This window comes from Schistocerca serialis, chromosome 4 (assembly GCF_023864345.2).
Source record: "Schistocerca serialis cubense isolate TAMUIC-IGC-003099 chromosome 4, iqSchSeri2.2, whole genome shotgun sequence".
Classification (NCBI taxonomy): Eukaryota; Metazoa; Arthropoda; class Insecta; order Orthoptera; family Acrididae; genus Schistocerca; species Schistocerca serialis.
This window is the reverse complement of record NC_064641.1, coordinates 486,957,067-486,980,499: the sequence shown is the minus strand read 5'-3', so window position 1 is coordinate 486,980,499 and position 23,433 is coordinate 486,957,067. Positions and strand designations below refer to the sequence as shown.

Sequence of the window (23,433 nt, the reverse complement as noted above, 5' to 3'; positions counted from 1 at the left end):
CCGTTTTGGAAATTCTCCCACCCTTGACCCGAAAGCCAGTGGTCAAGCCCATTTGGACGTCAGATATGTCGCTCCGTTTCAGTATTACGACGACAGCTGCACTGTTTTCCGCGTCCCTCGACAACGCTTTCATTACTTTCCACTGCTAGTGCTGCCACCTGTCGTCTGCTAGTGGTTACTGCACGTTGACCTATAAAATGGGCGGTACATGACTGAACCATGTATATACACGATGAGTAGGCAGATCAAGAAGTTTTCTAGATTAACGTGACACTGCTGCATCATTTGTGCTGCTACCTCTGTGCAGCAACCTTTTTGAATGTGTATCAGCAGCCGTAGAAATCCAGCGGGCGGCAACCATTTTTATACTCAGAATGTTGCATGCTGATCCCTGACTGATTTTCATTCCTTCCACTGTTGCCTCGATTGTGATACGCTGTTCTTCGAGCATCAAGATCTCCACTTCTCTTGCTATTCCTGGATCTCCACAGTGTGATGCTCAGCCACTTCGTTTTTCGCTATTCAGTCTTGGCTGACCACATTTTGAGGTGTCTGTGCCACTTAGGCATTGAGTCATACTTGTATGATGGAACGTCGTTATCGTTTGCTTCCACCAATCCAGCATGGATTCTTCCAGTGCTGTCCCCTGAGATTTTCTCGGCGTGGGTAATTAATAGTGTGCTTTCTGGAGTTCAGCCGAGTTATTGTTTCAGTTTCATGCACAGTATTTCAGCGACCGTACCATTAGTGGTCTTAATGCTGCAAGTGCGTGTGCTCGCTGCCTGGACTACAACCACATTGAGTTGTACGTACGTTTGCCAAAATCAAATATCATAAGAACGATAAATGTTCTTTAGGCCCCTTTTTATCGATCCCGGCAACCGCTGCAGATCCTCGACAGCTACCAGTACAAAACTCTGTGATTATGCATACCTGTTGTATCCACCCCGACTAACGTACTGCTTGTTGAAACAATAGAGACACCGTTATTGCTACTTAGGCACAATTCAGTAGAAAAATTATTCTGAACCCCTACAACGCTTTGAGGATGTGCTGAGAAACAAAATCTGCGACATTCCAGTGCGCTGCTTCACCGATCGTCACTGGGTACGTAATAATCAACACCACCACAAGTGGGGGCATTTTCATCACTATGCAAGAATCAGCACCTCATTCAAAGAACGCAACAGCAACTATATTTCAAGGAAGCGTACGAAGTTATCAAGCATGCACCAAATTTGCACAGTAATCTCGGCTACTCTTCAGAGATCAGTAATCAATAACATAAATCTAGAAAGTCTTTCCAGTATGTGCCACGTGTGTGTGTGTGTGTGTGTGTGTGTGTGTGTGTGTGTGTGTACGCACGCACGCACGCACGCTCTGAGGGTCTGAGTGTAATACAACGACGGCCGTGCTTATGTTGATGAAAAAATGAAGAGTGAACTATTTCGTCTACTGAAAGAAACATCAGTTTACGTGCCTGAGCTCCTAGCCATTTACATTAATGTGTGGTGTCTTTTCTTTCGGCCATGTCCGAAAGAACACACTACGTGTTCATATTATTGATTCACCTCGATAGGCAATGAATCTGCCATCTTCCGCAGCTGTATTTTTTCGCTATACTGCTATCCGGGAACATTTTCCGGAACAGGTGACTCGCATGGTCAGCGCAATTAATCGGCAAATTATGTTGTAAAATAAAAGATGCAAATAAACATTCAGCATTTATCACTCCATCACTTTCACTTTGTCGCTGAATTCCAGTTTTTTATTGTTATTGACGCACTTCAAATTGTCTCGGTGCTTTTTTGTTCCCACATGTTTGGAAACATCACTTTTTCCACCATGTGATACACAAATATCACATCGGCAAACGGTACAAAAAGCGAACAACGGGCCTTTCCTCTACTCGATAATGCACGAAAACTGTTCCGAAAATTGTTTTAAAAAGACGGAGTTGTATTTTTGGCCATGTTTAAAAACAAAGCCCCGAATCAAAACACTACGACAATATGCATTCAACACACGTCCAAGCAGAACACTGTGCACAACCGAGGTTACTACATGTCCACTACGGGACACGGGCACATCTTCGAAAAAATGCGCGGGAAAGAGGAAAAATAACTAGCGATATATAAATCGCGCGCGGCTTCCCGATTTCTATAAACTTCGATACGTATTGATTAAGGTCGACTAATATGCAACGGCCGGCCGCTGTGGTCTAGCGGTTCTAGGCGCTCAGTCCGGAACCGCGCGACTGCTACGGTCGCAGGTTCGAATCCTGCCTCGGGCATGGATGTGTGTGATGTCCTTAGGTTAGTTAGGTTTAAGTAGTTCTAAGTTCTAGGGGACTGATGACCACAGATGTTAAGTCCCATAGTGCTCAGAGCCATTTTAACACGTAACGAATTCCGGCAACTGGCGAAAAAAAATAAAAACTGAAATGGCGGATTTTCAAAACAAATATCGTAAGTTTGACGATAACTAGTAAAAATCGTGAGAAATACTGGAATAACATGGAGGCGGGAGAAAAAGTGGAAAATCGGGAGTCTCCTGCTAAATCGGGAGAGTTGGCAGGTATGTACAGTAGCAATTCTGGACGCGTGGGGTGTCTCATTGTCCTCCTGGAATTGCCCAAGTCCGTCGGAATGCACAATGGACATGAATGGGTGCAAGTGATCAGACATGATGCCTACGTCGGAGTCGTATCAGGGGTCCCATATCACTCGAACTGCACCCACCCCACACCATTACAGAGCCGCCACCAGCTTGAACAGTCCACTGCTGCCACGCAGGGTCCATGGATTCATGAGGTTGTCTCCATACTTGTGCATGTCCATCCGCTCGATACAATTTGAAACGAGACTCGTCCGAACAGGCAACATGTTCCAGTCTAGTATCGGGACCAGGCGAGGCGTAAAGCTTTGTGTCGTGCTGTCACCTAAGGTACACGAGTAGGCTTTCAGCTCCGAAAGCCCATATCGATGATTTTTTGTTGAATGGTTCGCACGCTGACACTTGAAGGCCCAGCGTTGAAATCTGCAGCAATTTGCAGAAGGATTGCACTGCTGTCACGTTGAACGATTTTCTTCAGTCGTCGTTGGCCTCGTTCTTGCAGGATCTTTTTCCGGCCGCAGCAGTGTCGGAGATTTGATGTTTTACCGGATTGGTATATTCACGGTACACCCGTGAAATGGTCGTACGGAAAAATCCCCACTTCATTGCTACATCGGAGATGCTGTTCACATGGCTCGTGCGCCGACTGTAACACAACTTTCAGACTCATTTAAATCTTTATAACCTGCCATTGTAGCAGCAGTATCCGATCTGTCAACTGTGCTAGACACTTGCTTTTTAATAGGCATTGCCAACCGCAGCGCCGTATTCTGCCTGTTTACGTTTCTCTGTATTTGAATACGCATGCCAGTTTCGTTTAGCTTCAGTACGTTATGCGTACAATTTAGTAGTATCGTTTAACATATACGACTTTCCTTACGAAAGGCTAAACGTAACGCATAATGCATTAGGTATTCTATAGATCGCACGTGGAGATGATCATCATTGAAAGGGCGCTATTTCCGGAATAAATCCCATACTTAAACGACGTCGCAGTGAAGAAGTCGCAGAAACAAATTTGCAGTGTCTCGAATGTAGCCCTTTTCATGCATAAAGGTGCATCTATGTGTACAGAACCTGGTTCCGTCCTTAATTCATTTTGTCAAAATTTGGAGTAAAGACCTTTCAAAAATGACTGTATCGATTATAAGGAACCCATTCTTTTTCAAGGTATGATGTGTACTCCGGGTCATTACTTCGGAAAAAACTGAATGTATGTCTAACCTCCATTTATGCGCTCATTTGTAAATTTTGCGTCTGGATATTGCGAGATAATTCCTTGTTTAACATGCTAGCCAGGAATGTAATTTCTCCCGTACTAGATGACGAAATACATCCCCATATCAAACCATTACGCTCACCTTGTTTTACAGTAGGTTGCAAATGTCTATCCTGCAGCTCCTCATTTGCCTTTCCCAGCACCATTTTTCTTCCGTCTGTTGAGAAGACATTGAATTTGCTGTCATCGACAAATACACCATGATGCTTTGGTGACGTGAACTTTGGAATTGGAGCGTTTCACATCGGGGCACTTCGTTCACGAATGGCATTTTCCCTTGCCACTGTTCCGTTATACCCCTCTTCCCTGGTAACCTTTCGGGCAGTTGATTCACAGACTTGCTTACTACATTTTGGAGCAGATGGATTTCAGTTTTAGGTGTCCTTAATAGAAAGTTAGGATCAATCTTTCTCATAATCGATTTCTCTTCTCTTTCATTTAGCTTGCATGGCTGCCCTTTTTGAGGGACAGATTGTATCCCATTCTTGTTCTCAACTTGTATTATAGCATCCTCAACCGTATTTCTGGATATTAGCAAATGGGAAATATTTCTGTAGCTGTAGGCCGTTGGCATAGTGAAAGATGAAAAATTGTCGCTGTTCGAACGTCATGTTGCATCCCGTTGCGACCTTCTAGACCACGTGGCAGGAAGGAACAATAAGTGAGCGGACAAGGAGGAACAGATCTATCATACAACACCACAAAGCGCCTTCATTCAGAACTCGACTGTTCGTAAGTGCCCGAATGTTACGGATTTATTCTTTTACGACCCTTTCAAATTAATTAAAAATGTTCGCTAACACCTTGCAGTGATTCAGTTATCATATGTTATTTAACAGTTCTCTTTCTTATTGGAACGGACAAATTTTGTGGACGTTCGACACGCAGTTACTTAACTAACACCAAAGTTATTAAAACAGTGCGATCCAGCTTTAGGGACCCAGTGGCCAGCGATTGTAGGCGTACGACTGTGAATGGTCCATCACTTAGGAAGCACTTGCTCCTCAGTGAATCACTGGGCTACTGGAGAGCTCATAACGCTAACAGCAGGCGGAGGGTGTGTGCCGCGCGTGGGTGGACGCTGCGTGAGGTGGGGGTGATGACGTCAGGAAGGAGCGCCGGCTGTACGCGTGACCTACTTAACGAACTGCCAGCTGCCCCGCGCCTGGAGTCGCGGTCAGCGAACACACACCTGCGTCACCTGAGTTTCGCTGGTTTTGACTGCTTACCGGCAAAAGTTCCATTACTTCACTTTTTCCCGCTATCACTTTCTGTTGAGGCAAATCGGTCACCGCACTAAGTGACAAACCGTTCCAGCAAGGAATACAAAGATTTCTGGTTCGAATAATGGAACTTGCTTCAGTCTCATTCCGCGCTTTATTTAGCAAAAATCTTACATTGAGTTTATATACAGGGTATGGAAAGACAATTTGACCAAAGATGCAAGGGCAGAAAAATAGCATCAAAGGAAGGAATTTGCGTATAGGAACTCGGGGACGTATTTGCATAATTTCTGTGCTACATAAACGTAACTGAAATCTGACAAATGTACATCTTTACTCAAAGTGAAAAGTGATTCACGAAAAATGTATATCCAAAGAAAGCGTTTGGAGTAATCAGTCGTCACGATGACTACAGCAAAAACTTAGTGTCACATACACATGTATCATACTTAGCTAACGTGCCATACAGAGCTTATTTATAAATGAAAACAAACACATTCCCATGTTTCATGTTAAAACAGGCTTAAAAAGGACAAAGTAAATGAAAAAGAGTATGCTCTCTTATACAGACGTGCCATCAGTTAATTAACATGACCATGTCGTAGCAGTTGTTCAAACTGACCACCGTTTTCACGCTGACGTAGAATATAGCGGTGACGCAGAGATGTGCGTGTTCTCTGAATTATGCCAGTAGTAGTCTGAACCACTTTTGCTGCTGCCATAATAGGAGCCACCAAGTCCTGTTCATCTTCAAATGGTGTTGCACACATGTTGTCTTTCATGGCACCCCAGAGGAAAAAATCCAATGTTGTCAAGTCTGACGAATGTGGAGGCTACCGCATTGGTCCGCCGCGCCCGATTTGTATGTCAGCAGATGCCCTGTCTAGGTGATATTGGACAGCATGTGCAAAATGTGGAGTTGCATCATCATGTTGGAAACAAAGGTTCTGCCTGACTCTCAAATGGTACATCCCCCTGGAGTGCAAGCAATACTTATTGCAAAAACGCAAGTTAAGTGTGAGCATTAACCTTTGAGGCAACATGGGTGAGTCATTCACAATTCCCACCGACATTTGCAGCACATCGCTCTTGATGACAATGTATGTACGTTGCATGAGGATTCTGTAGTGCCCAAACATGGCTGTTGTGTGAACTGGAAAAGCCTTCGTGGGTAAAGCAAGCCTCGTCCATAGACAGCACACAACAGGGAAATGTGGCTCTTGTGCTGCTTGTTGTAGGAACCAGTCAACAAACTCCAGACAGCTAGAGAAGTCACCTGGACCCCACAGCGTGTAACTTTTGTTGCTGGATAGGATGTAAACCAGTCTCATGAATGACATTCCAGATGTGATGCTGGTCTCTGCCAAGTTTATGAACGTCTTGTCTGCTTCTTGTCATTGGATCTTGCTCTGTTGGATGTAACTTATCTTTGTCAGACTCAGCTTTATGAACAGTGCATCTCCTGCTTGTATCATGCTTATTAGCTCACATAGATGTTGTTTCTCTCATATGTCTGTCAACTGATACAAAAGTATTTTTCTGAGGTAGCTTGCAATATGGATAATGTTCCCGGTAAATCCTATGAGCCACCCTTGCATTGTCAAGAACAGCGCCATAGGCCAAGTGCATCTCAATCAGCTTATTCCATGTGAAAAGACATTCCATGTTGCTGTTTCTCAGCACTCACTCACTCACTCCTTTGTACCTACTAAAGTTGGACCACTATCCAGTTACGGAGATGTGTACGGGCAAATAGATGTGCAACTATTGAGCAACTCATCACCCAAATGAACCTAGGGGTTACCAACAGTGTGCCCTCAATGACCGTTGAGCGAATGTTGCTCTTTATGGGCCTCCGCAGCGTGCATTTGGTTCATGTGCCCATGCACACTGCTTATTAGCAATGAAAGCTGGAATTTTCATGTCGTTACTGCAACTGCACATCCACTGAATTGTGACAGGCAGCCTTTCCAGATGATTCATGTTTTATGCTCAATGAGACAGATGGCTTTTGGTATGTACAGCCTAAATTGCCTGAAAGTGAACGCCCTGCAACAGTTTACAGAAGGGTGCGGCCCAAAGGAGGGTGCATTATGGCTGGGGGATTGTTTTCGAGGCATTCCCTTTATCGTCTTGGTCATTCTGGAAGGTATATGGTCTATGGGGACCATGTCCATAACTAGGTACAGGGCACCATGTCTGTCACTGCATGCAGTTTTTTTTTCCTCTCAGCATGATGGTATCGACCAACAGGACAATGCAGTGTATCACACAGCGTGTATTGTTCATGTGTGATTTGAAGACACAAGGATGAATCTACTGTACTTCCCTGGCCGCCAAACTCCCTGGATTTAAACCCAGTCAATAATCTGTGGGACCTCCTGGATTGCACCTTTCAGAAGCTCATTGACACTCTTCCTAAACATCTCACTTGGTCTGCACTGTAAAATATAATTATTTAAGATTTTGACAGTTTGTCACATAAACGGACTGGATAGTATAATGCAAAGAGCATAAATTTTGATTGATGTAACCTCAGATCATGTCTTATGTCATCTGGGACATAACACAATCACTGCATAAAATAGCAATAGCAGGAAAATTGATTCACAGATGAAATTCATGCTTCAGGGCACAATTTGTTTCTAACATTGCTGAAATTGCAATAGATCAGAGGTAGAAGGATTAGTTCTTGCTCTGGTTGGATAGTAATGGCAATTTGCAGGTTTCAATTTATCACCAGGTAGAGATTATGGGGACAGCAGTAAATGAGGAATCTAGTATTAAGAGTAAAACATGTATACAAGAACCAGAAAAACCTGTGAGCCTCCTGTAAGCCAAGGGTGAGCAATATATTATACCAGTTAATTTCATTAAAAAAAAAATTTTTTTTTGAATCGGGTAATAAGACGGCTATAAGCAAAACAACGGCGGGGTGTAAAGTGATAAAACTTAATAAGAGCTTCAAATAAACAACAGTTGGTCTCTTAACATCTGTGAGCTCAAAGGTTCCATGCTGATTCTTAATCTTTCTTCCAAAATCATACTGTTAAAGCATAAAAACACACAAAGCTATATTTACCTTATTTCATGATATATGCTGTCATTGACTTCCCCTTTCGTGTTAGGTAAGTTGACGCAGTGACAGGATAGACTTCTGACAAAAAATAGAATAAATTCCAGAAATTCCAGACTGAGGAACCTGCAGTCACTTGTTGGATCTGAAAAGGGAGAGATAATGCCAAAGAAAAAGGGTACATACATGGTAATTATGATATGTGGCTGAACTAGTGTACTTATCAGTACAGTCGTATGTTTGTTTATTGGAGAATTTATTTAACAGCCATTTGTACCACGCAATATCAGGGAATTTTGCTGTTAAAAATATAAGAATTCAGAATAATATGCTGCCTGACAGAAAAAATGGAGGTCCCAGATAACATAGTCTAATGTTGATGTAACTGTGTACATGTACACATGATTGATGAATGTTTAAATGATCAGAATTGCAGTTCTCTGTGATAAGTAGAATGACCCCAACAGAGCATTAATGTCGGGTTTCTTTAATGTCGTTACCAGCAACAGCAGTTGAGTAATCACTCTGAAGGATATGGAGATGTTGCACACTCAAGTGGGACCATGTTATCAGCACCTGACAGTTTGAAAAGAAGCACATTGTGGGTCTCAATTTGACTGGCTGGTTAAATTGTGCAGTATCCGTATTTGTGGGACATTAGGATGTGACAGTGGCCTCATGTTGGACTGCGTGGAAATGTGAGGGCAAGCATACTCCTCATCAAGTGTTCAGCCAATCATGTCTGACCACCACAAGGAAGATCACTACATCATGCACCAGACACATTGTAACCCATTCACATCTGCTTCTGCCATCCAAGAACAAGTAAGGGAGCCTTCTAACATTCTGTGGAATCCTACACCATTGATCAGAATAGCAGAAGCTGGACTAGGAATTGCCATTTCATGCATAGGCTGCAGTTAATACAACACCACAAATGGCTGTGTTTGGAGTGGTGCCATGACTGGGAAGTGTTGACTGCTGATGAATGACATCGCATTGTATCCTGTGATGAATCACTGTTCTGTACTACTCCCGGAGACAATCGTTGGTGATTATGGTGCTAACTTGGGGGGAGGTCCCAATATTCCAGTGTCTTGGAGAGGCAAGGTGGTGGTACACAAGGCGTGATGGTGCGGAGACCCATCAGATATGACTTCAGATTATGGCTACTAGCGATTAAGGAAACTCTGATAGTTTGTCACAGAATGTTCCCTGTCATGTGATGGTACCATGTGGCCATTTTGCTCATCCACATGTGGAATGCATAGTCATGAACTTCCTGTATGATGTTGAGACAGTCCTGTGGCTAACAAGATAACCATATCTTTCTTCGACGGAGAGTGTGGGACCAACTTGGATGTCAACTCTGTCCCAGTGCCAGTATACTGGATATCACGGACCAGTTAAAACAAATTTATACAATAGCTTAATGACATACTTCCTAACTGAGTAAGTGGATGCATTCTGGCTAGAGGGGCATGGAATCTTATACTTATAAGCAGGCTCCTGCTGTCAAGATATTTGTAAATTTCACTCAGTTTTATAATCGCTGAAATAACATCACATATCCCCTAAAGCTGTGAAATTTCATTTTGTTTCCTCTTCTCATTCTGGGTGCTTCATTTTTTTCTCAGGCAGAGTAATTGCTGTTATGGTTATGCTTTCATTAATTTTATATATTTTGGTTACTTAAGTCTTTTTGGTGTTACAGATGTGTTTTTCTTTTTACAGTGAAGAAGAGCGGTACAAAAAAACATTATGGAAGAAAGTAAGAGTTGGAGACCTAGTACATTTATCAAACAATGAGGTAATTCCTGCAGATATTCTTCTTCTGCGGTCCAGTGACCCTAATGGTATTTGCTATATCGATTCTTGCAATTTGGATGGAGAGACCAATCTGAAACAGAGACAAGTGGCGAGGGGTTTTGTGGAGAAGGTAATGCATAATCAGAAAATGTTTGAGGGCATTTATTTAAAATAATTTATTTTACTCTTTGTCTATAGCTTTTATGTTTGCATCAAATTAGAATTACGTTATAAGTTGATTAGATTTTTCTGTAATTTATGTCTAACTTACAAATAACTTATCTGTTAGGAATTAGGACCAGTCACACACTTCCTTTTTCCTACAAATTTTGTATTAGAGATAGCTCATTAAGGCTTGCATTTGGCAGAATGGCTGTTCAAATCCCCATCCAAATGTATGGTTTCCACAGTTTCAGTAAGTGACTTAGACAAATTCCTGAAGGGTTCATTTGAAAAGGACTGTGATGATTTCTTTCCCCATCCTTCTCCTTGTTCTCCCATCTCTGATGGCTCATTATAAATGGGATCTTAAACTCTAACTTTCTTTTACTGCTTATCAACTTCCACTGAATGAATGTAACTGTTTTGTTTTTATTTTTTTTCTGACCAAATGCAGTTTGTCTTTAAAATGAGAACTTCATCATTAAATTAAATAAACGAGCTTATTAAATTCAATAACACTTCTGCAGAAAGTTATTTAGTAATAATACATCGTTCCTTTTTATTACACTGCAAATCTTGGGACAAAATGAAGATGGTACATAGTACTTTTAAGTAGAACAGTGTTAAATGGGTGCAAAGGTAATATCAGTGACCCTGAACTCGAGGCACCTATGAGAGTGTGATATTGAAACCTGGTGGAATGGAAAATGTGATTCAGCTGCTAAATAATAAGACACTATGGAAAACTTAATGAACTCTATGTTGCTGATACTGTTTCACATTTAGTGACTGTCCTCATTATGACAGTGATATAGATATGAATATTTTATTGTATTGGAGAACTGCTGAACCATTCAATTGACTAATTGGTATTTTTAGCAATGTCCTTTCATACTTCAGTTTACTTCCAGTACTGAATATTTGTGTTCTTAAGACAGATGATCTGAGAGTAAATGGACAAATAAAAAACAACCAGTATAGATTCTGTTACAGGACAAAATCCTGTCTCCAAGTAGCTGAATGATTAATGGCACCTGTGGGATTTCAAGATGCATAGGAATATGTGATCAAAACATTGAAAACTACTGAAATGTGTCATGATGTATGATCCTGCATTGAATATATTTTATTTATAAAGATGTTTTATCGTGATGTGCCCGAACACACTGCAAATCTGACAGACTATCAGAAATTCATATGGTATCATATTTTGCCTTGGTTGCTAACAGCAAACTTTCTTCATTGCAATAGTCAGTGGTATGGTTTCATATTAGTGATGCATGTTATGCAAAATAAATGTCTCTCTCCATACCCTCTTTTGCAGCAGAGTTTACTAACACATATGAAGAGGGATCTGGTTCAAATTGTGGTGGTGGAAGAAAATTTCAACAACCTTCATGGTTTTTCTAAAGAGAGGAGAGATGGTGATGTAAAGTTTGTGATCACCAAACTTATGCCAGTATCTGGAGTTAAATCCCTAAGCCTATTCATGGTGTTTCAAGAAGTGAGTGCATATCAGACTGTTCATGATAATTTACCTGCCGTATGGATATGTTAAGCTCGATAGTGACCTTTGTGTGATTTAAGAGGAGTAGGATATGTATTGGCACCAAATTTCATCCTCTCCCTTCTCTCACATCCTTATCAAGAAGCCAAGCATGGCACTGAAATTCAACACACTGATCATAGTTCCCTACGGTGGACAGATACTATTTAGACAAAATCTACACTTTGTGAAGGATAGGTGCCAGAGTTTGTGAAAAAAGAAAACCTTTTCAAGTAGGCTACTGAATTTATACTCTGGGGCATCCAGCCAACTGTACAATGTGAATTTAAATTAATAAAAATAATAGAAACATTGAGTTCATGAATTTCAACTAAAAGATTAATTTTAACGAACAATTATGACTTAGTTATAATATTATAAAACTCTGTTTTATGAATTTACCATAGAACTGAAGATCATTGTGTCTCAGTCATACAGCTGCTATTTTCATATATGACATGAACGAAAATGCTGATTACTGCGTATTATTCATGATTTTAGCAAGATATATTTGAACCATGTAAATTCCGATCAGTGGTGGAAGTTGATGGGCCAACAACAAAGATCTATCGCTTTCATGGTTCAATTGTGCATCCAGATGGTGAAAGAGTACCAGTAAGCACAGATAATCTTCTTTTGAGGGACTGCATGGTGAAAAACACAGATTTTGTGGAGGGAATCGTTGTCTATGCAGGTAATAAGTTTATATTGGAAAAGAAATTAGATTGATGTAGATTTTTGTAAAGTATTGTTCATGTTTTATGCAAAATTACAGTTTGTACTTTTTGTTTTTAATGTAATTTTATCTATATTTAAATAACCACTATTTCCACACATAACTCAAAGTACAAATATGAGAACAGAATTCAACATAACTTCCTCTTCTAAAAGAAAAGGTAACATTATGTTGTTTATGTTGTTGTTTGTTTATACATCCCTACCGATTCTATGTTAGTGAAAGCTTATTGATATGTTGCTTTACAAAGTACAAATATGTGTATTTTTAATTCTGTGTCATCATCTTTCAGAGTATGAACTTTGAGTACATAATGAAATTAAGAGAAATAATCAAGCTTTTGAAGTTCTATAACAATGGCTAACAATGACTAATGATCAAATATAATTTTGAGTGATGAGACTGAGTAATCTCAAAATAGAAATTGAAACACTTTTGAAATGTTTAAAAATATATTTTAATTTAGTTTCAGAATCAATATTTGGATTTTATTAAATTCAAATTTGAAAAACAAAGTGGTAGATGTTCAAATTACTTAATTAGCCTTGGCCATTGTAAACCACTTTCCTGTTGCTCTTTTAAAGAGGAACATAGTTTCCTTTTTGTTCTCCAACAATAGCATTTTAAAGATACTTCCCATCTTTTCCCTTTTACGGCGGGGCATGCTGCTTACATGAAACAGATACTGTAGGACAGTGAAGTTTCGAAGTCGTTTGATTTACATTTTTTCAGGACAAGTTGCTCATTGCTCTCAATTCATTGAAAACACCCAGCTTATGATTTGTAAAAATATGGTTTTTTAAATTTAATTTGCAGACTTCCCAGTTTTACATCATTTTTGGGAGTCATTTTAAGTTCTTTTCAGTTATGTTAAGAAACTTTTTAATCAACTTTTCAATCAATTTTTTATCACCGCAGTAACTTTTTGGGCATATTTATACATACGTTTGAAGTGTGCATTACACAAAGACAGTACATCATTAGCATTTATTGATGGAAAAAATGCTGACTAAAAATGTAGTTCGTTGATGTCAGAATCCTTGTGATAACCTCAAAACCCTTGTGATGACTCTAGAACCCTTGCTATGTGTTCTCTACATTAGTTAAAACTGCATTTACATCTGAGACTGGATATTATTTGCATAAGTATGGTAACTTTAAACCTCTGGATCCCTATAGCAGATAATGATACTGAGTAGTTTCAAGGTTCCTCGAGAACATCATGTTAGTAACATATAGTAAAAATGTGGCATTCTTCACAATGGCACTTTCCATGCTCAAAAATCATGGTCTCAGGTTTTCTCAAGAACTGCTGATGGACAAATGGTACTTCATAAGCAGCATAAGGTGCACCATTGACTACAACTAACGCAACAGAACCAACTGATTTGCTCAATTTACCTGATCTGGAGGAAGCGTGTAGTGTTTAAATTGTGACCCTGTACTGTAGGATAGCTGCAGTATGCCCATTCTTCCAACAGATCATTAGACCATGGACTATCCAAACCAATTGGCGCTTTATCCCTGTGATAAGCAGAACCTGAGATATGACTTGTGTTTTTACTTGTGGTTTTTGGAACATATTGGTAGGTGCACTGTCGTGCATGGACCGATAATGCTATTTGTAGCATTTCATCATATTGTGGTATTTTTTATTGAAGTGCTGAATTACTTTCATTACTTTCTGTCTTATCTTCAAATGTCATATGCAGTGTGGTGACTAAAGACACACATGTTGCTTTTGTTACTTCGACAAAGTACATTGATGATATGAGAGAGAATGCAGTGCAGTGCAGTAGGTAAAAAAAAGTTAATCTTGAAATGTCAGGTCCCAGTTTACTAAATTCTCCAAAATTCACCATTAATTTATAATCCTACAAAAGTCCTTTCAGATAACAGATATTGCATGTGATTTTTCTGATAATATTTGTTTTCATTTGTTTGGTGTGATTGGTAAAAGATCTACAGTCATATTAAAGTATTTGAGAGGTTGGGCTGTAATGTCAATGAGGGAGTCAATTCTCTTTGAAGCACATCAATTTCGCAAAACTAGTTTCCATAGATGCAGTTTATCACAAAGTTTTCAGTACAATAATAAGGATATTCTAAATTTCTACCTTTGGCAGTTGAGGGTTAGTGTCCCATTTTTCTCAACATTGAAAATATTTGTCTTCCTCGCATCCCAAATTCAATCTTATACAGTTTTAAGTTTTGTAATTTATTTAGGTGGGGGCTAGGAGGGAGTGGGGCACCTGGAACATGTTGGATGTATGGTGCGTGGCAGTGGGTACCCTGTACCAGTACTAGTCATTTCCCATCTGTGTAGCTGGTGGTCAGGGAAACTGAAGTACAGGGTTATCAGGAGATGTTGATCCACAAAATAATAGTGTTCTGGAAACAATGTCCATTACTCACATAACAACATGTAACTCTCTAGTAGGGAAGAAAATGTTCCGGAAAGAAATTTGTGGCATTTTCAAAGAACTCTTGACTTGACTTGCTGTTGTATATGTTTCATCCCAAATTTTGATAGCTAATTTTTACCTTTGAAAATTTATTACACTGGTACACAAGTCCACAGATCTAAGTGCTTGTACAAGTAGCTATGGAAATTTTGGTGTTAACATTGGATTTAAAGTTTCAATGATCTACAAGCTGTTAATACATTATACTTACTGTACTGATGCCTGTAACTATTCTACCAGAGGGCAAAAAATGTTCTTTTTCAGGACATGAAACTAAAGCAATGTTGAATAATGGAGGGCCTAGGTACAAACGCTCCAACTTGGAACGCCAAATGAATCTGGATATTATTTGGTGTGTTCTTATTCTCATTGTCCTATGTGTAATTGGTGCTGCTGGCTGCAAGTTGTGGTTGTCTTCGTATGATGGTATCTCAGTGCCACCATTTATTCCTAGCATGCAGAATTCAACAACTGAAGGCATTTTGAGTTTCTGGACTTTTGTTATAATCCTGCAGGTAATAATTTTTTTCACTTTTGGCTGTATCTGTGAGGTTTCTCAAGATGTTTTGCTATACATCTGTATTTATTGCATTATTTATGGAACCTGTACATAAATTCAAATACCAATGTTTCTCCTGTAGAACATTAAGGTGGACAAAAATTTAATGTGTTGAGCCATACATAATTCTGTCTGAGAATCTGTGTGGTTAAGTCATTTGAATGTCCCCTAATTTCTTGTTATGTCTTTTTGATGTTGATGTATTCTGTGTAAGTAGATCATGCCATTTATTATAACTGTTATCGTACCTTCCAGATAATGATACCACTCTCACTTTATGTGACGATAGAAATGGCAAAACTTATACAAGTGTACCATATTCACAATGATGTCAATTTGTATGACCCAGAAACTAACAAAAGGATAGAGTGTCGTGCATTGAACATACCAGAAGAGCTGGGCCAAGTGAGTATTACCACATAAATGATTCTAAATAAAAGCACTGCCACACGGGGTAGCTACGTGGTCTAAGGTCTCTCTCTCTCTCTCTCTCTCTCTCTCTCTCTCTCTCTCTCTCTCTCTCTCTCTCTCTCTCTCTCTCTCTCTGATGCTAATGATGATAATTAAAGAGTGTGTTTTTAAGAAATAACATAATGAATATGATTTTAGTAGCACACAGTCTAGATGGGGGAGTGCATGAGTAGGTTTTTGAGTGACCATGAATGGTTGATGATGAAAACAGAACACAAATATGAAAGGGCAAATCGAGAGTAATGCAAAACAAGTGGTCAGTGACAAAAACAGTGCAGAAATTCAGAAGAACAAACAGAGAGAAATGGAAAAAATGGAACCCAAGAATCATCACCAGTGTACAAACAAAGCTGCAATAGCAGACAAAGAGAAAAACCAAGAACAAGTGAATGATTATATGCAAAATAATGTCTGTGATCAGAAAACTTTGGCATCAACAACACAATTCGATGAGAAAACGGTGTACACTTCCCTCCTTGCTTTTGTACCGCCAGATCGTCGTGCCAGCTAATGTGAAGCCCACACTGCCCTGGATAGCCAGTGCTTAATCTTAATAACCAAGTCCACTGAGAGTACCAAATCTCTCCCCACTTTAATAGGTGCATAGTGTCGAAAATGACCAGACCTATGTTTTGCCCACTGTTTCGCCAGTGGAACCAGCAGCAATCCAAATTCCGGAGTTGAACATCCCTATGGCATCGTTTTCATTTTCTGACTAGTACACTTGATGCTATTTCAGCATTGACTGTTGGCTATTGCTATGTTGGGAGAAGTGACTTGACCCTCTTGGGTTGGCAGTCGTGTGCTGGTTCGATCGTTGGCTGCTGCAGCTGCTACTGCTGCCGTTAATGGTGGCATGTATGCTTGTTGTAATGACACCCTGTCTGTGGTGGAAAGGGGGGGGGGGTGAACCGGGAGCACTGCCCTTCTGTGGGGAAGGCTTAAAAATATGGTTGTGGATAGTGTGAGGTTGGAGGTCCCATAGGTCCCCTGTGCTGGGTTGAAGAATGAGGGTGGCTTCTGCATTTGTTGTGGTGACAGATCAGGCACTCCTGCTCAGCCTCAGTGAGGTACATTTGGAGCCACATGTGTCCAAGAATGATTGCTGATGTCCAATCAGGCTTCCGGTCAAATTTGTGAGCCCACATAGTGGTAACCTGCTGGTAGGAGGGTGTTGGGACTCACGGTACAGGTTGCAGTAAGTTCATCTAAATCTACATCTATATGATTGCACCTCAGTTCACAGTTACATGCGTGGGGTTCATTAAACCTCCGTCAAACTATTTTTCTACTGTTCTGCTTTCAAAAAGTGCATGGGAAAAACGAACAACTAAATCTTTCCGTTCAAGTTCTGATTTGTCTATTTTATTACAGTGATCATTCTTCCCTGTGTAGGCTGACATAAACAAAATGTTTTTGAATTCAGAGGAGAAAGTTGCAGATCGAAATTTCATGAAACGATCTCACGGCAAGGAAAAACACCTTTCTTCAGAAGATTTCCATCCTAACTTGCATATCATATTCATGACACCCTCTATTCTTGTTTTCATGATCATACAAAACAAGCTACTTTTCTTTGAATTTTTTGATATCCTCTGTCAGTCCTATCTGGTATGGTCCTACATTAGACAGCAGTACTTCTGAAGAGGACAGACAAGTGTCATATAGGCAGTCTCTTTAGAAGATACTACATATTCAAAGTGTTCTGCCAATAAAACACAGATTTTGGTTTGCCTTCCCCACAACTTTATCTATGAATTTCTTTCCAGTTTAAGTTGCTCATAAATGTATTCCCTAGGTATTTATTTCAGTTGACAGGCTGTACATTTGTGAGATTAATTGTGTAATTTTAATTTAGTGTATTCTTTTGTAGTGCTCATGTGGGGGACTTGACACTTTCCATAATTTAGAGTTAACTGCCAATTTTTACACCATCTCTTCTAAATCATTTTGCAATTTATTTTGATCATATAATGACTTTACATAATGGTAATGAAGCATCATGTACAAATAATCTAAGAGGACTGCTCAGATTGTCTCCTAAATCATTTATTTAGGTTAGGAACAGCAAAGAGCTTGTAACACTTCCTTGGGGAATACCAGATATCTGTTTTGTTTTACTCGATGACCTTCCATCAATTACAACTTTGACAGGAATCATGAACCCAGTCACGTAACTGAAACAGTGTACCATAGACATGCACTTTGATTAAAAGCTGCTTGTGAGGAACTGTGTCAAAAGCCTTATGGAAGTATAGAACTCTGGAATCTATTTGACATCCCTTCTAGATAGCATTAATTACATGAACAAAGAACTAATTGTGTTTGTTTTCTATGAAGTAATTCATAGTTTTCAAACAAAGTGTATTTCTCAAAATCCTATTGCAGACTGATGGTAGTGATATGGGTTTGTATTTCAGCTGATTACTCCTGATTCCTGTCTTAGGTATTGGTGTGACTTGAGCAACTTTGCAGTCTTCCTGTGAGTGAGAAATTTTGTGTGACTGCTAAGTATGGAGCTATTATATCAGCATACTCTGAAAGGAAACTGCCTGATATACAGTGTGGACCAAACGACTTGTCTTTATAAACTGATTTAAGCGGCTTCATTAAGGGTATCTACTTCTAAGTAGGTGGTGAGGTGCTGTATTCCATTGCATTGGCAGAATGCCTCAGATTCTACTGAAGTACGACAACAAGCGAAGGTTAGTAGAGATTTGTGCATCTGTGAAAAGATGTATGAGCAAAGCATACAACAGTTACCACCATCACACCATAGCAAAAGATCTGCCAGGAAACCTGAGAAAATTTTGGTCATTTGTAAAATTGCAAATCAGTCTAAGGCTTCCATTCAGCCATTTGTTGACCAGTCTAATGTGGCAGTTGAAGATACTAAAATGAAAGCTGAAGTTTCAAATTTTGCCTTCAAGAAATTGTTCACACACGAGAATCGCATAAACATACCGTCATTTGACCATCTAACAGACTCCCATATTGACGACATAGTAATAAGCACATCTGGCGTAGAGAAGCAACAAAAGGATTTGAAAGCAAATAAATCACCACTTCTGGGTGAATTCCCAGTTTGATTTTACAGAGAGCACTCTGCGGCATTGGCCCCTTACTTATCTTTCATTTGTCGTGAATTTCTTTCCCAGTCCAAATACCCAAGCGAAGGGGAAAAAAAAGTGCAGGTGACTCCAGTATATAAGAAAGGTGAAAAAAATGGACCTGCAGAATTGCAAACCAATATCCCTAACTTCTGTTTGCTGCAGAATCCTTGAACATATTCTCAGCTCGAATATAATAAACTTTCTTGAGACTGAGAAGCTTATGTCCTTGAATCAGCATGGTTTTAAAAAGCATCACTCGTCAGCTTGCCTTTTCTCACCATATATACTGAGAACTGTGGATGAAGGGCAGAAGGCAGATTCCATATTTCTAGCTTTCCAGAAGCATTTGACATGGTGCCCCATTGCAGGCTGTTAACGAAGGTATGAGCATGTGGAATAAGTTCATGGATATGTGAGTAGCTCGAAGACTTCTTAAATAATAAAATCCAGTATGTTGTCCCCGATGGTGGGTGCTATTCAGAGACAAGGGTATTGTCAGGAGTGCTGTAGGGAAGTGTGATAGGACCACTACTGTTCTGGATATACATAAATGACTTGGCTGATAGGGTAGACAGCAATCTGCAGTTGTTTACCGATGATGCTGTGGTGTATGGTAAGGTGTGAAAGTTGAGTGACTGTAGGAAGATAGGAGATGACTTAAAAAAATTCCCATCTGGTGTGATGAATGGCAGCTAGCTCTAAATGTGGAAGAGCGTAAGGTAATGCAGATGATTAGGAAAATCAAGCCTGTCATGTTCGGGAACAGTATTGCTGGTGTCCTGCTTGATACAGTCAAGTCATTTAAATATCTGGGCATAACGTTGCAAAGCAATGAGAGGTGGAATGAGCATATGAATACTGTGGTAGGGAAGGCAAATTGTCGACTTCAGTTTATTGGGAGAATTTTAGGAAAGAGTGGATCACCTGTAAAGGAAACTGCATATAGGACATTGGTGCAACCTATTCTTGAGTACTGCTCAAATGTTTAGGATCTGTACCAGGTCAGATTGTCGGAAGACATCAAAGCAATTCAGAAGCAGGCTGCTAGATTTGTTAACAGTAGGTTCGAACAACATGTACAACATGTAAGTGTTACGGAGTTGCTTTGGGACCTATAATGGGAACCCTTGGAGGGAAGGTGATGCCCTTTTTGAGAAACACTACTGAGAAAATTTAGAGAACTGGCATTTGAAGTTGACTGCAGAAAATTTCTACTGCCACCAACATACATTGCGCATGAGGCTCATGAAGATAAGATCTTAGAAATTAGCGCTAATATGGAGGCATACAGACAGCCATTTTTCCTTTGCTCTATTCGTGAGTGGAATAGGAAAGGAAATGACAAGTAGTGGTACAGCGTACCCCCTGCCAAGAACCATATGGTGGTGTGTTGAGTATCTATGTAGATGCAGATGTAGAATTACACTAGTGTCTTTTTAATTTTATCCATCTTTCACAGCTTCAAACGTGACTGTATTCAGTACACTAGAAGTATGAATTAAAAAAACGCCTTCAATCACAACTTTTTGTGTTTTATTAAGTACACAATGCATTTTGGACCCTATGCCTCCATCATCAGGTGTTATTTGCCGTAATACAGGCTTTATGTTTTCTCTGAATGAGGTGAAATGCATATTCTGCATAATCCAAGAAAAGCTTTTTTAACATTTTGACACCAGCATACATTCTTTTCTCCATTGTTCTCGTGCATATCACTTTGTTCAAGAGGCACATTTGCACACACATGTTTGTAAACATTTCACCGATCTTTGTAGATACAAAAACATCTGGGGGCGGGGGTGAAGGCTGCCCCCCAGATTCCTATCCCAGTGGATACATGCTCATGGTTCGAATCAGCTCCACATTTTCCTTCAGCAACTTCTGCATATGTTTTTGCTATTGTTCGTGAATGTTATTTGATGTTGCCAAAGCTGTAGAAACTGTTAATCCATCATTATGAGTTTATTCACACATGATACTCATGTGGTGATACTTTAGTAATACACTACTCAGATCTGGCAGTGTTAGGAGTCGCTCAGAAACACTGAGTGGCCTGCAGGACTGAATGGATGATGGTGCAAATAGTACACAAATTCCAAAGTGTAAATCAAGAGTAATCTAAAATTTTGGAAGCCAAGAACCACCAGTAGCATACAAACAAAGCCACACAGCAAACCAAGAGAAAAAACAAATGCAAGCGAGTAACTATGTACAGAATTAATGTTTGTGATCGAAAGATTCTGAAACATCAACACAACTGGACAAGGAAATGACACAATTTACTCCAAGCTTGTGCAACAAGAGGGTCTTTCCAACTGATTCAAAGTTCATGCCACCTCTGGTGCAGTTGCAAAACCAAACAGCAATGAATTGTCAACTCTGGTGCGTCGATCTCAATCTGGATGCCAGAGTCCAGAAAGGATACTGAAATGATCATTTTATGTGGCAAAACAGTAAGGTTATGATTGAAATATGACAGATCCCTGTGACAACTGAAGAGTTACTGTTGTTGTTGTTGTGGTCTTCAGTCCTGAGACTGGTTTGATGCAGCTCTCCATGCTACTCTATCCTGTGCAAGCTTTTTCATCTCCCAGTACCTACTGCAACCTACATCCTTCTGAATCTGCTTAGTGTATTCATCTCTTGGTCTCCCTCTACGATTTTTACCCTCCACGCTGCCCTCCAATACTAAATTGGTGATCCCTTGATGCCTCAGAACATGTCCTACCAACCGATCCCTTCTTCTGGTCAAGTTGTGCCACAAACTTCTCTTCTCCCCAATCCTATTCAATACTTCCTCATTAGTTATGTGATCTACCCATCTAATCTTCAGCATTCTTCTGTAGCACCACATTTCGAAAGCTTCTATTCTCTTCTTGTCCAAACTATTTATCGTCCATGTTTCACTTCCATACATGGCTACACTCCATACGAATACTTTCAGAAATGACTTCCTGACACTTAAATCAATACTGGATGTTAACAAATTTCTCTTCTTCAGAAACGCTTTACTTGCTATTGCCAGCCTACATTTTATATCCTCTCTACTTCGACCATCATTAGTTATTTTGCTCCCCAAATAGCAAAACTCCTTTACTACTTTAAGTGCCTCATTTCCTAATCTAATTCCCTCAGCATCACTCGACTTAATTAGACTACATTCCATTATCCTCGTTTTGCTTTTGTTGATGTTCATCTTATATCCTCCTTTCAAGACACTGTCCATTCCATTCAACTGCTCTTCCAAGTCCTTTGCTGTCTCTGACAGAATTACAATGTCATCGGCGAACCTCAAAGTTTTTATTTCTTCTCCATGAATTTTAATACCTACTCCGAATTTTTCTTTTGTTTCCTTTACTGCTTGCTCAATATACAGATTGAACAACATCGGGGAGAGGCTACAACCCTGTCTTACTCCCTTCCCAACCACTGCTTCCCTTTCATGTCCCTCAACTCTTATAACTGCCATCTGGTTTCTGTACAAATTGTAAATAGCCTTTCGCTCCCTGTATTTTACCCCTGCCACCTTTAGAATTTGAAAGAGAGTATTCCAGTCAACATTGTCAAAAGCTTTCTCTAAGTCTACAAATGCTAGAAACGTAGGTTTGCCTTTCCTTAATCTTTCTTCTAAGATAAGTCGTATGGTCAGTATTGCCTCACGTGTTCCAGTGTTTCTACGGAATCCAAACTGATTTTCCCCGACGTTGGCTTCTACTAGTTTTTCCATTTGTCTGTAAAGAATTCGTGTTAGTATTTTGCAGCTGTGACTTATTAAACTGATAGTTCGGTAATTTTCACATCTGTCAACACCAGCTTTCTTTGGGATTGGAATTATTATATTCTTCTTAAAGTCTGAGGGTATTTCGCTTGTTTCATACATCTTGCTCACCAGATGGTAGAGTTTTGTCAGGACTGGCTCTTCCAAGGCTGTCAGTAGTTCCAATGGAATGTTGTCTACTCCGGGGGCCTTGTTTCGACTCAGGTCTTTCAGTGTTCTGTCAAACTCTTCACGCAGTATCACATCTCCCATTTCATCTTCATCTACATCCTCTTCCATTTCCATAATATTGTCCTCAAGTACATCGCCCTTGTATAGACCCTCTATATACTCCTTCCACCTTTCTGCTTTCCCTTCTTTGCTTAGAACTGGGTTTCCATCTGAGCTGTTGATATTCATACAAGTCGTTCTCTTATCTCCAAAGGTCTCTCTAATTTTCCTGTAGGCAGTATCTATCTTACCCCTAGGCCTCTACATCCTTACATTTGTCCTCTAGCCATCCCTGCTTAGCCATTTTGCACTTCCTGTCGATCTCATTTTTGAGACGTTTGTATTCCTTTTTGCCTGCTTCATTTACTGCATTTTTATATTTTCTCCTTT

At 39.9% G+C, this 23,433-nt stretch overlaps 1 protein-coding gene across 3 annotated transcripts in view; it reads left to right on the top strand.

Moving 5' to 3' along the window:
* Positions 1–23,433, top strand: part of LOC126475196 (phospholipid-transporting ATPase VD) — a 351,647-nt gene that overhangs the window by 236,980 nt on the left and 91,234 nt on the right. For all 3 annotated transcript variants that reach the window (XM_050102846.1, XM_050102845.1, XM_050102848.1), the window contains exons 3-6: positions 9,929–10,133; positions 12,213–12,405; positions 15,177–15,427; positions 15,727–15,876. In XM_050102846.1, the coding sequence (XP_049958803.1) occupies positions 9,929–10,133; positions 12,213–12,405; positions 15,177–15,427; positions 15,727–15,876 (799 nt within the window). The remainder of the gene's footprint in view (positions 1–9,928; positions 10,134–12,212; positions 12,406–15,176; positions 15,428–15,726; positions 15,877–23,433) is intronic.